This window comes from Phaenicophaeus curvirostris, chromosome 5 (genome assembly GCF_032191515.1).
Source record: "Phaenicophaeus curvirostris isolate KB17595 chromosome 5, BPBGC_Pcur_1.0, whole genome shotgun sequence".
NCBI lineage: Eukaryota > Metazoa > Chordata > Aves > Cuculiformes > Cuculidae > Phaenicophaeus > Phaenicophaeus curvirostris.
In genome coordinates, this window is record NC_091396.1 from 1,253,063 (window position 1) to 1,267,634 (window position 14,572).

Genomic DNA, 14,572 nt, shown 5'->3' on the forward strand with positions numbered 1-14,572 from the left:
CGAGCGGTTTCCGATCGCGCCCGAAGGGGAGCCGAGCGGGGCCGAGGCCTCTCCGATCTCACCCGAACCCCCGCACGGAGACACCCGAACGGGCGGCGCCCGAACCGGGCCGAGCGCTACGATCGCACCCGAAGGCGGACGGAAAGGGGAGGGGGGAGGGGGAAGGACGAGGAGGGGGGCGCGCTGCTCGGCGGGCGGCGGCGCGGGGGATGCTGGGATGCAGGAGGACCAGGCGCGGGCGGGGCCGCCATGGCCGGGGAGAGGAGAGGTGAGCGCGGAGCTGCTGGCCTAGGGGGGGGAGGAGAGAGAGCACCCCGGGCTGTATCCGAAAAAACAGAGTATCCCGGGGTGTATCCAAAGCCAGAGCATCCCGGGATCTGTCCATGAACCGACCTGATCCCAGGGTTCGTCCACTAAAGCAACAGCATCCGGGCTGTATCCAAAAAACCAGCATCCTGGCCTGTGTCCCAAATCCAGAGCACCCCTAGGTGTATCCAAAAAACCAGAGCATCCCGGGGTGTATCCCAAACCAACCTTATCCCAGGATGCATCCCAAACCGAGAGCATCCTAGGATCTGTCCATAAACCAACGTGATCTCAGGGTTTGTCCACAAAACTGAAGCATCCCGGGGTGTATCCAAAAAAAACGGAGCATCCTGGGCTGTATCCCAAATCCAGAGCATCCTGGGATCCTCCATAAACCAACCATATCCCAGGTTTCATCCACTAAACCAAGAGCATCCTGGGGTGTATCCAAAACCAGAGCATCCCGAGGTGTATCCAGAAACAGAGCATCTTGGGCTGTATCCCAACCCCAGAGCTTCCTGGGATCTATCCATAAACTGACCTTATCCCAGGGTTCATCCACTAAACCAAGAGCATCTCAGGCAGTAGCCAAAAACCAGAGCATCCTGGGCTGTATCCCAAATCCAGAGCATCCTGGGGTCTGTCCATAAACCAACCGTATCCCAGGGTTTGTCCACAAAACCAAAGCATCCTGGGGTGTATCCAAAAAAAACAGAACATCCCAGGGTGTATCCCAAACCAACCTTATCCTGGGCTGCATCCCAAACCCAGAGCATCCTGGGATCTATCCATAAACCAACCTTATCTCAGGGTTCATCCACAAAGCTGAGAGCATCCCGGGCTGCATCCCAAACCGAGAGCATCCCTGGGTGCATCAGCAAAGCAACCTCATCTCGGGGTGCAGCAACAAACCAACTTTATCCCGGGCTGCATCCCAAACTGAGAGCATCCTGGGTTGCATCCCAAACCCAACCTTATCCCGGGATGCACCCACAAACCAAGAGCATCCCAGAATGCATCCAGGAAGCAACCTTATCCTGGGTTGCATCGCACACCAAGAGCATCCTGGGCTGCATCCTGAAAGCAAGAGCATCCTGGGCTACACCGGGGTAGAAGGAGCATCCCAGAACGCATCCCAAAAGCGAGAGATTCCTGGGATGCATCCAGGAACCAAGAGCACCCCAGGCTGCACCCCAAGCAGTGGGACCAGTGGGGTGAGGGAGGGGATTGCAGCCTGCAGAGGAGAAATGCGGCGCTGCAGGAAGGTGCACAGCGACCTGGGGAAACGGGAAAGAGGGGAAGGTAAAAAATGGGAGATATCTGGTAAAATGTGTGGAGATCCTACAAAAATAGAGCAGCTCCGCGTCCAGTTCTGGATCCTCAGCACAGGGAGGACACGGAGCTGCTGGAGCGAGTGCAGAGGAGGCCACGGAGATGATCCAGGGCTGGAGAACCTCCTGTGCGAGGAGGGAGTTGGGGTTGTTGAGCCTGGAGAAGAGAAGGCTGTGGGGAGACCTTAGAGCAGCTTCCAGGACTGAAAGGGTCTCCAGGAAAGCTGGGGAGGGGCTCTGGATCAGGGAGGGCAGGGAGAGGTTGAAGGGTAATGGGTTTCAGCTGCAAGAGGGGAGATGGAGATGAGATCTGGGGGAGAAATGTTTTGCTGTGAGGGTGGGGAGGCCCTGGCCCAGGCTGCCCAGAGCAGGGGTGGCTGCCCCATCGCTGGAGGGGTTCCAGGCCAGGCTGGATGGGGCTTGGAGCCCCTGACCCAGTGGGAGGTGTCCCTGCCCAGGGCAGGGGTGGAACTGGATGGGCTTTGAGGTCCCTTCCAACCCAAACCATGATTCCATGATGATCCCGGGGCGCTGGGGTTAGCAGCCTGCTGCTATAACTGAAATTATTTATTAATAACGACTATGCAATTGCAGCGTCCCTTTCACTGTTACGTGGTGAGGTTGAACCTGTGTGAAATGTCCCGTGTTGCTCAGGAGGAGGCAGCACGGTCTAAATAAACCAAACTGTTCCTTGAAGAGATGCAGGAGCGTGGGCAGTGCCCTCCTGTGGAAAATGGTTTCAAAAAGAAGGATTTGCTATGAGGAGCTCACTGGGTGTTACCTGGAGCGGATCGCTCCGATTCTGCCTCCTGGGGCTGTTCAACCTGGAGAAGAGGAGGCTGAGGGGAGACCTCCTCGCTCTCTGCGGCTCCTGGACAGGAGGTTGTGGTGAGGTGGGTCCTGGGCTCTTCTTTCAAGTGACAAGTGATGGGATAAAAGGAAACGGCCTCAAAGTTGCACCAGGGCAGGTTCAGATTGGACATTAGGAAAAATTCCTTTATGGAAAGAGTGGTGAAGCCCTGGCAGAGGCTGCCCAGGGCAGTGGTGGAGTCTCCGTCCCTGGAGGGCTTCAAATACCACGTAGATGTGGGACTCGAGGACGTGGTTTAGTAGTCACAGTGGGGTTGGGTTGATGGCTGGAGTGGATGAGCTCAGAGGGCTTTTCCAACCTCAGCGATTCTATGAAACGGAGACGCCTCCTAATTGCTGTGGGAGAAGGGAAACACCAGGGTCTGTATGAACGTGTAAATACAAACACATCTTCAACCACTGATCACTGCAGAACAAGACGTGCCGTGAAACCCTAAATTCCCATCCTAACTAAATTCAGCATTGACCACAACGCCTCTTGGTGTAGCGAGGGGATGAGTCTGTCAGGAGCCCGTTGTTCCTGTCCAGAGTGGAGAGGAGACGAAGCAGGTCCAGGAGGTATTTCAGATCACAGGCAATATGAACCTCTAGTCAAACTGCTTGCTCGTTTCCTCTGCGTTCCCAAACTGGACAGGTTAACGAGGCGTCTAAACTTACTGGAGATTCACTTGGGTCCAACCACATGAAACTATGAAGCGCTGAGGGCAGGAACCTTTGGGTTTGTCCTGTGCAGGGGCTGTGATTGGACTCAGTGATCCTTGTGGGTCCCTTCCAACTCAGGACATGACTCTGTGAACCTCAAGACGTGCAGGGCTGGAGGCGGCGAGGTGAGCGTGATGGTAACGAGGTGTCTCCTAGATGGGCGAAATGGCTCTTCACAAGCACTTTTGCTCATGAAAGAGCTCGTAGCTCTTCAGTTCCTCCTGTGTCGGAAAGAGTCTAAGAACATTAACGAGTTACCACTTCAGCAGGGCCGAGCTGTTGTTGTGCAAGGGAATTTAATCTGTGTTTTTGCAGAAAAAAAAAGAAAGAAGAAAGTAAAACATCTTGGTTAGCGTTTGGAAAATGTTTGGTGTGGTTCCTGTGGGTGATCCGAACGCATTAAGGTTTTCCATTTGCTTTTGAAGGGAACCGGTTTGGAAGGTTGGTGTTCAGTGTTCTACACAAACGCTTTCTCACAATTTAAAAGCAAATGGTGGATCCTGGTTCCCGTGTGTGATTCCTCGGCTCCTGCATAGTTAGAGGGGATGAGGTCCCGTCTGCTGGGACAGGACAGGATAAACAAGTTCTCCATAAGGCCTTTGTAGTTCTTTATGTTCCACTATGAAAGTGTCTTGTCACAACAGGGATTTCCCCCAAATGGCTTTAGATTCATGGATTGCAAAAGCTATTTTTGAGACCTGAGCTCCGTGATCTGAACAAACAGTGAATGGAGAACAGATTCCTCCAGGCTTGGCCTCTCCGGTGACATCAGCTGTTTCATAGAATTGTGGAATGGGTTGGGTTGGAAGGGACCTCAAAGCCCATCCAGTTCCAACCCTAGGGACACCTCCCACTGGATCAGGGGCTCCAAGCCCCATCCAGCCTGGCCTTGAACCCCTCCAGGGATGGGGCAGCCACCCCTGCTCTGGGCAACCTGCGCCAGGGCCTCCCCACCCTCACAAAAAAATATTTCCACCCAAGATCTCATCTCCATCTCCCCTTTTTCAGCTCCAAACTGTTCCCCTCATCTTGTCCCTGATCCTGAGTCCCTCCCCAGCTTTCCTGGAGCCCCTTTCAGCCCTGGAAGCTGCTCTAAGGTCTCCCTGGAGCCTTCTCTCGTTTGAAGGTTTCTGCAGCACCTTAGGACCATATTTTGACTTATTCTCTTTATTTTTCCCTCTCCACGGACAGGACAGACTCCGTCAGTTGTATCCTTTTTGTACCTCTCATGTTCCACACGAGGGAATCTTCAGGAAGACCGGCTGAAACGCCACCACCTCTCCCTGCTGAAGAAATCTGCACAGGGCTATTTTTGTGTTATTCTTGGAGTTTTCCGTCACCAGCACTGCCCATAGGAAGCAAAACCAGTCAAAGCTTCCCAAGGAAGCTGGAGGTTTGCAGCATTAGCTCAGGTTTAGCTGGGATTTCACCCTGATTGGCAAAACCCTTGAAGCCACCCGCCCTGTGGCCTCGATGGAGGGGGGGCAGCCACATTCTGCGACCGCGGAACTCCCGTCTCCGTAGGAAGTGAGGCTAAAAATTGCATTTGTGGGCTGGGAGGTGGTAAAAGAAGCTTTCAGTAGTACGTCCTCTTCTCTCCATTCACCCCACCTTTGCTCCTGCCAAGATCTAAGGAACCTCCAAAGAGGAGACTCCCTTGGCTTTGGAGATTTCCATGCTTAGAATTTATCTAGTAATTTTTTGCTCCACCTTCCTTCAACTGGAAAAACACATAAAACCTGGTTCTGTTTGAATAAAACGAGCTTCTCCGGGCCCTGGAATAGAGCCAGAGTGTGTGGGTCGGGGCTCCCTTCAAACCTGGATGGGCTGTTCCCATAAAAGATGCCTGGGATGACGTCCCTGCTTGGAGTTACTCTGGATTTGAGAAGGAGAGGGGGAAGAATAAAGAATATTTTGCCCCTCTTCACCCTTTTGGTGAAGAAATCGTTCCTGATGTCCAATCTGACCCTGCCCTGGTGCAACTTGAGGTGCTCCCTTGTTATTTGGGAGAAAAGCCCAGCACCCACCTCGCTCCAACCTCCTTTTAGGTAGTTGTAGAGAGCAATGAGGTCTCCCCTCAGCCTCCTCTTCTCCAGGCTAAACGCCCCCAGCCGCCTCTCAGAATCCTTGTTCTCCAGTGATTTTAGGAGTTGGATCCCACCTCATTGCTGTAAGAAACCCTTAACAGCAGCTCCCAGCTGTCGTCTGTTCCTTTACAGATGCTATTTTACGTAAATGGCGTTTATTACATCTTCTACTTCTTGGCAACCCTTGCAATGATCATTTATAAGAGTAAGTTGCTCGTCTTCCAACGCAGAGGCGGCCTGCGTGCTCGGGACGTGGCTCGTGTCAGTGTTTCCCTGCCTTATCTCCTCTTGTGTTGTTCCACAGGTCAAGTTTTCAGTTATCCAGATGATTTTTTGGCTCCTGACCTCGCCTCGCTTTTCATTATGGCTGTTCTCGAGGTGCTCCGATTATACTGGGGTACGTGATATTGTCACCATCCCTCGTCAGTGGAATCTTGAAACACTAATTACTCTCAAGCCAGGTGTCAAAACTTGCCAGCTGAGCAGATGCAGGTATTTGGAGGCTGTTGTTCTGTATCTGACTGATCAATATTTAGCCAGAGGGTGAGGTAGAACTTGCTCTCGTAGGAAATAGCATCTCTAATGCCATTAAAACCAGTAGCTGGGCTGTCAGAGAGCGTTATAACTGGGAAAGCCGCAATGCTGGTGAGAACTGAGCATGACTTGTGAGAAGGAACGTGCTGGAACACAGACATTTCCAGCACCTCCAGCAAGGAAGAGTCACCAAATGGCCAGAGCCTTACGGAACTGGTGCTCAAGGTGTCCTGGAACAGCAGAAGCTGCCACCCTGACTACACCCTTTCCTTTCACTCCTTCTGAAGGCACTGACCACATCCAACATCTTCACTTCACTAAGCCAGAGCAGCGTAAAGGCTCCTGACCCCTGTCCTGGGCTTGCTAGAACTTCATAAAGCCCAAATCACTTAAATAAAGCCCAAATCACTTCAAATCTGTACTCGATATCCCTAAGACATTCATGCAAGGTAGGTCTCTGACTTGCTTCAGGGGTGAATTTTCCCTGCTGCCTCCAACCTCTCTGCATGTTTGCTTGGAACCTGCTGGGCGAATAAAGAAGTGAGTCTTAAGTCTACAGCAAAATCTACCAAAACTGGCTTGGAAATAAGATGCAAGGAAGAGATAAGCGTGGCTTCTCCACAACAATAGAATAGATTAGCAGGGAATATCAAAGGTTCTATATTGCATAAGATTTTAAAAGCAGGACTGGATGCTCCTAGATGTGTCCCACAGCCACCAAGACATCACGATGATCGTGGGGACTGGGGGAAGGTTGGGTGGTTGGCTGAGAAGCTGAGTGATGAGAGTGGTTGGAGCTTCAGAACGGATCCTCTGTGGTGAGGAAGGGTTGGCACTGTGACTTTATCAATCGATTGCTCTTTATTTGGATTAATTTGGTCAGAAAGAGACCACAGAATCCTGGAATGGTTTGGGTTGGAAGGGACCTCACAGCCCATCCAGTTCCACCTCCTGCCATGGGCAGGGACACATCCCATCGGATCAGGGGCTCCAAGCCCCATCAAGTCTCACACCAGCTTTTTGTTTCCTTCCAGGTTCAAAGGGTAACCTGACAGAAGAAGAGGCTCCACTGGGGCTCAGTCTCGTCACCACGGTTGGAAGCGCAATTCTCTCTGTGTATTTCCTGGTGTGGCAAACCTACGTCCTGAAAGCAGACGTCATCCTCAACGCCGTCCTTCTCGTTGCATACGGGCTGGAGTCGGTGCTGAAGGTCACAGCCATCGCCGCATTCGTCCGCTAAACCCTGCAGTTGTCAGCACATTTTCCAGCACGTTTCTTCTATAAAAGAGTGAGTTTGTGTTTCAAATATTTCATGGAATCATCTAATGATTCAGGTTGGAAGGGACCTCAAAGCCCACCCACTTCCATGGGCAGGGACACCTCCCGCTGGATCAGGGGCTCCAAGCCCCATCCAGCCTGGCCTTGAACCCCTCCAGGGATGGGGCAGCCACCCCTGCTCTGGGCAGCCTGGGCCATTTCTCCTCAAGATCTCCAGTCTAAATCTCTTCCTCGTATCCAGTCTACGTGTCCCATCCCTACATTTCAGCCTTGTCTTTTAAATGAAGAACTGTGTGCAACTCCAGATTCTTTTACTGTATCAAAAACATGTGTTCGTGTGAAGCTTGGGGACTCTGGGGTTTTGTACAAGCAGGTTTTATATTCATAATTTCCTATTTTTCTATGTATTTATGCAAATAAATAACCTACTGGATCTAAGAAGCGTCAGAAGTGCAGAGCACCTTGTTCACATCCTGGGCTACAGCTCAGCTACACGAAGGAAGACTCGGGTGAGGCAGGATGTGCGCACAAGTGTCCTCTGGTCCTGCTGCCTCCGCTCTATCTTAGCCCTTCTCCTGCCCTGGAGAAGAGCACCCAGGTCTGTGCTGATTTCACAGAATTGTAGAATCATAGAATCACCAGGTTGGAAGAGACCCACGGGATCATCGCATCCAACCATTCCCATCAATCACTAACCCATGTCCCTCAGCACCTCGTCCACCCGGCCCTTAAACCCCTCCAGGGAAGGGGACTCAACCCCCTCCCCGGGCAGCCTCGGACACTGCCCAATCACCAGGGCAGCAGAACAAGGAGCAGCCAGGGAAGGGAGAGACCAAATGTTTCTGTGCTTAATCTGTGTGAGTGCAGCACCCACCCATGTGTCCTTCCAGATCTGCTTGGCGTGATGGAATGTACCCAGCGCATCCTCGTTAGGAGGAGCAGCAAACACCGAGCCGTGTCTGCCCCGCTGATGACGAACGCACACCTAGCAGAACCCTTCTCTGTGTGCACACAAATAAAATCATCCTTTTTCCTGGTACTTGCCCTGCTCTGGCATGGAATATCTGACAAGTTTTAAAGGAAAGTACGAAATGGAATGGTTTGTACCTGAAGGTTCAGCAGACGGGGTCACAGATGTTCACATCAAGGTGCAGCCTCCATGCTTTTCCTTCTTTCCTTCTTGTGGTGCTCCCTGAGGAGGAAATAAATACGAATATTAGCACAGCTGGAGGGAGCGGAGAGGGAGGGAGGGTGCAGATCATAGAATCATCATAGAATCAGAGAACCACCAGGCTGGAAGAGACCCACGGGATCATCGAGTCCAACCATTCCCATCAATCACTAACCCATGTCCCTCAGCACCTCATCCACCCGGCCCTTAAACCCCTCCAGGGAAGGGGACTCAACCCCCTCCCTGGGCAGCCTCGCACACTGCCCAATCACACTTTCTGTGAAAGATTTTTTTTCTGATGTCCAGCCTGATGGACATCAAGCTCCCCTGGTGGAGCTTGAGGCCATTCCCTCTCGTCCTGTCCCCTGTCCCCTGGGAGAAGAGCCCAGCTCCCTCCTCTGTGTAAATTAGGCGATGGCTGTTGTGTTTCTGCCTGACCCCACAGCATCTTTTGGATGTTTTGGAGTTTGGGACGGGCTGCTGGGCCACATGGAGTAAAGCAGCCACCTCCTCAGGCTCCTTAATGATTCTAACCTTAATGATTCTTTATAAAACAGTGAGATATCTATACGTCTTATAAAACACGAATCCTCTGCTCCCCAAACATCATGGAAGAGAAGAACAAGAACCAACAGAAAATCATAGAATCATGGAATGGTTTGGGTTGGAAGGGACCTTAAAGCCCACACAGTCCCACCCCTGCCATGGGCAGGGACACCTCCCACTGGATCAGGGGCTCCAAGCCCCATCCAACCTGGCCTTGAACCCCTCCAGGGATGGGGCAGGGATGGGGTCTCATACAGGAGGTTCTCCAGCCCCTCAATCATCTCTCTGGCCTCCTCTGGAGGTTTCTCTCCATGCTGAGCTGCTGCAAAGACCCAAAGTCTGAGCCCTGACCCCAGAGTTCTCCACTCTGAAGCTCCTTTCCAAACCATTTGCAGTGTTTGGAGAAGCCCGGGCAGGGCACAGCGGAGCCATTGGTGACATCTGCCAGACATAAAGTTGCTGGAGGTTTTAATTAGGAGGCCCAGCCCTTCTGAAACAGGACGAGCGAGTTGGATGCAAACGGCATTAAAAATTGAGAGGAACGTGTATTTTGAGGAGCTCGGTTTGCGTGTGTTGTTTACTCTGCGAGGCAGAAGTCTTTGTTCTCGAGCCATCACAGGGGTGTCTGCCGCCAACCTGATTTAAAAGGCTGATCCCGAGAGGGAAATTCACCTCCCAGGACTTCAAACTCGGAGATTCTTGGAGAGATAAAGCTCTGTGGGTCCATCTCATTGTCCTCAGCAGCAGAAACGACGTCCTGCTTGACACGGGGAAGCGGTGTCATCCCCCAGTGACCGCGGCTGAGGACACGCTCTGCTTTGGTCCCACACCTCGGAGCTAGATCAGAGGAGCAGGGGTACAGCGACCACCACCCCACAGCAGAGCGATTCCCCTCTTCCACCAGCCTCTGCCCCGCTTGGACCAGCATCGGCGGCTGCAGGGAAGGGGTCATCAGCTCCGTTGGGGTTTAAATACCCTGCCCGGAGGAGAAGCTACCTGCTCTGCTCAGCACTCAGAGGGATGCAGCCCCACATGGAGGTTGTGCCTCTCTCCATCATAAACGTGGAGCTGAAGCTGCCAGAGAACAAGCAATTAGTGCCTTAAATATTAAATGGCTTCTCCAACAGAATCCCTCAACTCTATGAGGCCAGGCTGGGAGAGCTCGGGTTCTTCTGCCCGGAGAAGAGAAGGCTGCGGGGAGACCTTAGAGCAGCTTCCAGGGCTGAAAGGGGCTCCAGGAAAGCTGGGGAGGGGCTCTGGATCAGGGACAGGATGAGGGGAACAGCTTGGTGCTGAAAAAGGGGAGACAGAGATGAGATCTTGGGGAGAAATATTTTCCTGAGAGGGTGGGGAGGCCCTGGCCCGGGTTGCCCAGAGCAGGGGTGGCTGCCCCATCCCTGGAGGGGTTCAAGGCCAGGCTGGATGGGGCTTGGAGCCCCTGATCCAGTGGGAGGGGTTGGAACAGGATGGGCTTTGAGGTCCCTTCCAACCCAAACCGTTCCAGGATTCCCAGGAAGGGGAGCCCCGTGGTCCCAGGGGCAGACGACGCATTTCAGGGTCAGGGATCTCCTGCACAAAACCTTTCAGCTGGCAAAGCTCACCAGGCTCCGGCACAGCTGCCGTTCCCACATCCCCCTTCCGAACCGACATCAACTGCCATCCCTTCCCCTGCCTGGTGACCTGGCTGGGGCTCTCTAAACGCTGCTTCTCCAGCTCTGGCCCCGTTTTCCCGGCGCATCCTGTACCGAGACCCCCTGGGATCTCCCCGACGCCACGACACTGGGTGCTGAGGATCGGTTCACATTCTCGCGTGGCGGAAGAGCTTGTCCTGTCAAACCCGAGCTGCCCGGATGGTGAGTGCCTGGCAGGGAGCTGGCTCTCCCCCTGCCCACCCAGCTCAGCCCGTGGCATTCCTGCCGTCACAACTCACCTTCCCTGGAGGGGTTTAAGGGCCGGGTGGACGAGGCACTGAGGGACATGGGTTAGTGATTGATGGGGATGGTTGGACTTGATGATCCAGTGGGTCTCACCCAACCTGGTGATTCTGTGATTCTATGAACTCATCCAGGGAGGTTTCCCTGCCCCGAGTCTGGATGCGAGCCAGGCAGAGCACTGAGCGCAAGCCCCTCGGTGCATGTGGCACCAAGAAAACCACAGCAGCAGGGAACTCGATGAGTTAAGGAAGCCAGCCTCCCTTCAGCCCTGCATCGCTGGTGGAATCCTCTTATTTCTCAGAGTCACAGAATCATAGAATCACCAGGTTGGAAGAGACCCACCAGAGCATCGAGTCCAACCATTCCATCAATCACTAACCCATGTCCCTCAGCACCTCGTCCACCCGGCCCTTAAACCCCTCCAGGGAAGGGGACTCAACCCCCTCCCTGGGCAGCCTCGGACACTGACCAATCACCCTTGCCAGGAAATATTTTTTCCTAATGTCCAGCCTGACCCTCCCCTGGTGGAGCTTGAGGCCATTCCCTCTCATCCTGTCCCCTGTCCCTTGGGAGAAGAGCCCAGCTCCCTCCTCTCCACAACCTCCTCTCAGGGAGTTGCAGAGAGCAAGGAGGTCTCCCCTCAGCCTCCCCTTCTCCAGCTAAACCACCCTCAGCTCCCTCAGCTGTTCCTCATAAGGCCTCTTGCAGCAATTTCTTCCCTGAGGCTGGTGACAAGGGGACTCTCGAGCACACACATTCAACCATGTCCCGGGGAAGCCTGCGATACACCCACACTTTAATAAAATGCCCTCAAAAGCTGCATATTTTGGATGGAACCATCAAACCAGATGGACCCCATGCTGCCACAGACACAGCTGTAAGACCCATGCATTGAGATGATATTTTCCAGCCGAGCAACCAGGTTGTGAGCTGATCCCATCGTTTTAAATAATGCTGCATCTTGAGATAAATGAAACTAAGTGTTCTTTGAAAGTGCTAAGTCTGCCCACACAAGAGACCATTCTCCAGAGTCCTGAGTCCCTTGTAGGTGCCCAAACTCACGGTCTGCAGGGCTGACCCCAAGCACGACTCAAACATCCTCTCCCCAGCCTAGCAATGGAAGCTCAGGAGCAGCCTTATTGTCTTTTAAGATTTCCCTCTGGCTTTTGAAGAAAAGAGCAACAAGAGATGATGTGATGAGACGGGGATTTTCTAAAGAAATCTGTCCCAGAGCGCACGGGAACGATGCTGAAAGGGCTGGAGCTCAAGTCCTACCTCTGCTACCCCTGCAAGAAGCAGCTTTTGCTTTGACCGTGCCCAGCTTGGGGCCCTGGGGGAGAAGGGACAAGGATCTCGCTTCCCACAACACCGATAATAGAGCTTGGACATCCTCAGAGGAGGGTGACAACACCGATAATAGAGCTTGGACATCCTCAGATGAGGGTGATAACACCGATAACAGAGCTTGGACATCCTCAGATGAGGGTGATAACACCAATAATAGAGCTTGGACATCCTCAGATGAGGGTGATAACACCAATAATAGAGCTTGGACTTCCACAGGGAAGGGCTGATGTTAAGTTTAGCAGTCACTCCCCTCTCCCCGGGACTGTTTCACCTTTGCCCAGTGCCAGGGGCTGAAGCGTGAGCCCGAGACGCGCGGCATGGCCAGGCCCCGTGCCTCCCACCAGCTTGTGGTGGAGCTGGGGCAAGACCAAGGGCTATATGGCCACATAAGCCCGAGGAGCACAGTGTTGTGGTGTGGGCTACCCCGAAAAAGGCTCTGCTCCTCACCCCAACTGATCTGGGGAGCTGGAGGGAGGGTATTTTGCTCTCTCCTTCCATCTCATAGCACCTTTCCCTGCTTGCAGAGGGTGTTTTGTCCTCCCCATTCATCTCACGACACCCTCATGTGCTTGCAGAGGGTGTTTTGCCCTGTCTCTCCATCTCACAAGCCCCCTTTCTGTGCTTGCAGAGGATGCTTTGCCATCGCTCCCCACCTCACAGCACCTTTCCCTGCTTGCAGAGGATGTTTTGTCCTCCCCATTCATCTTGTGACACCCTCCTGTGCTTGCAGAGGACGTTTTGCCCTGTCTCACCATCTCATAACACCCTTTCCATGCTTGCAGAGGACGTTTTGCCCGGTCTCTCCATCTCATGACACCCTTCCATGCTTGCAGATGATGTTTTGCCCTGTCTCTCCATCTCATGACACCCTTCTGGGCTTCCAGAGGGTGTTCTGCCCTGTCTCTCCATCTCACGACCCCCCTTTCCGTGCTCGCAGAGGACATTTTGCCCTCTCCCTCCACCTCACAGCACGTTCCCCTCCTACAGACGCCAGAGCAGGGAAAGCGAAGCTGGAGCCAAACACCCCAGGAGCCAGCGTGGAGCTGCGGCTGCACAAAAGGTGCCTTGTTCCCTCCGTGAGGCCATCGGGCACCGCGTCCCCTCCCTCAGCGGCGATGGAAAACCCAGCTCCAAGCCCTCCTTTGCCTCCCCTCGCTGCCTTCAGCCTCCCCTTTGGGGATGAATGGTCTCGGTTGAAGGAAACCAGCTCTGGACGTCCCTCCTGGGTGGCACCCAGGTTTGGTTTTTGGTGCCCTGGCCCCGCGAGCGGGTTGAGGGGATCCCTGCGGGGACGCAGCCGGCTCAGCGCTGGCTCCTAGTTATCCAGTAACCTGTTGCTCCGGGTCCCAGCTCCACCTCTCGCTGCCTCCACATCCCTCCCCTCCTCTTTTCTGTGCCAAGAAACCTCTGTCACCTGCTGGCAGCCAAGCGGGGCGAGCGGCACCGGGACGGGAGGGCAGAGGGAAGCGGGGAGCGCGGGGACCCCCAGGCCGGGGTGCTGGGTGGGCTCCGTCTCGCTGTCTCTCCGAGCCGGGCTTGGCCACGAAGACGCTGCGCAACGAGCCCGAGAATGGCAGGAGGCTCCAACTAGGAGGGCACGGCCAACGCGGGACAGGACGCGCGGGACCCCAGGGATCTGCGGGAGACGAGAGCAGCTTCTCACCTCCGGTAAGTGCTTACAAACCCTTCCACCTCACATTTCCCCTCTGAATTTCTCTGCTCCAACCCCCTGGTTGATCCAGCCGGGCAGGGAGCGTGACTGGAGAGGGGGCTGCAGCTGGGAAAACTCTTTATGCGTCTCTTTATGTCTTTTTTGGCTTGAAAAAGGGTCATTTTTCCAGTGTTTTCTCCATTTGTTTCCCCTTCGTGTTTCCCCGTCGGGCTAGATCAGTAGGTGGCACTTTCTTGGCAGCAAAATGTCTGGCTCGCAGAGAACAGGGTTATTTTTTTTTGCTCCTAATGAAGTCTGGAGACGCAGTTTGGAGCAGCTGTTTGTTTCCTACCTTCGGGGTTTCCTCCTTTCGGGAGAGAATTCCTGCTCTTCCCCACCGGGCTGCTTCACCGTGACCTTGGGGAGATCCATCACCCAATCCCAGCCTGGAGAAGGCTCCCCACGACCTTCCCTCCGAGCTAGAGTGGGAACGCGTCTCTCCTGTCCCTTTTCACTTACGTGCCGGGAAGACGCTGGTGCAAACTCCACGGAGGATGAGGCTCAGGGACTAAACGACTTGCCTGATGTTATTTTTTAAATATTGGAAATCATCGTGCGGCGACACAGTCGAACACGGTGCTTGCCCTGCTCTAATTAGGGCAACGGGGAGGAAGGTTCGCGCTGCCGAGCGGCTCCGAAACGCTGCACGGAGCGAGGGCTGGAACAGGGATCGGCTCCAGCGGTGGTTGCTCCTGGGAGAGCTCCGGCACTGGGCTGCTTTGGTGGGATTTGCTCCTAAAAAGGACCTTTTTTGG

General features: G+C 53.9%; 2 protein-coding genes and 1 long non-coding RNA gene across 5 annotated transcripts in view; 2 read left to right on the plus strand and 1 right to left on the minus strand.

Moving 5' to 3' along the window:
• The first annotated feature begins 234 nt into the window (after positions 1–234).
• On the plus strand, positions 235–7,802 carry TMEM80 (transmembrane protein 80). 2 transcript variants are annotated; one of them, XM_069857321.1, is made up of 5 exons: positions 235–268; positions 4,401–4,417; positions 5,408–5,501; positions 5,601–5,693; positions 6,865–7,802. In XM_069857321.1, the coding sequence occupies exons 1-5, from the start codon at positions 250–252 to the stop codon at positions 7,068–7,070; spliced, it is 429 nt and encodes a 142-aa protein (XP_069713422.1). In that variant the 5' UTR covers positions 235–249; the 3' UTR covers positions 7,071–7,802. The 2 variants fall into 2 exon arrangements, with proteins under 2 accessions (XP_069713422.1, XP_069713421.1); XM_069857320.1 differs by lacking the exon at positions 235–268 and adding an exon at positions 1,588–1,608.
• Positions 6,644–14,572, minus strand: part of LOC138720908 (uncharacterized) — a 59,011-nt gene continuing 51,082 nt past the window's right edge. Inside the window, exons 5-6 of the long non-coding RNA XR_011337484.1 lie at positions 8,216–8,300; positions 6,644–7,108 (exon numbers count right to left, since the gene is read on the minus strand). This is a non-coding gene — a long non-coding RNA (uncharacterized lncRNA). The remainder of the gene's footprint in view (positions 7,109–8,215; positions 8,301–14,572) is intronic.
• The window catches only part of EPS8L2 (EPS8 signaling adaptor L2), a 52,046-nt gene continuing 51,143 nt past the window's right edge, over positions 13,670–14,572 (plus strand). The window contains exon 1 of one of the 2 annotated variants that reach the window (XM_069857238.1): positions 13,670–13,774. The gene's annotated coding sequence lies outside the window, so the exon portion shown is untranslated. The remainder of the gene's footprint in view (positions 13,775–14,572) is intronic. The other variant, XM_069857239.1, reaches the window with a different exon arrangement.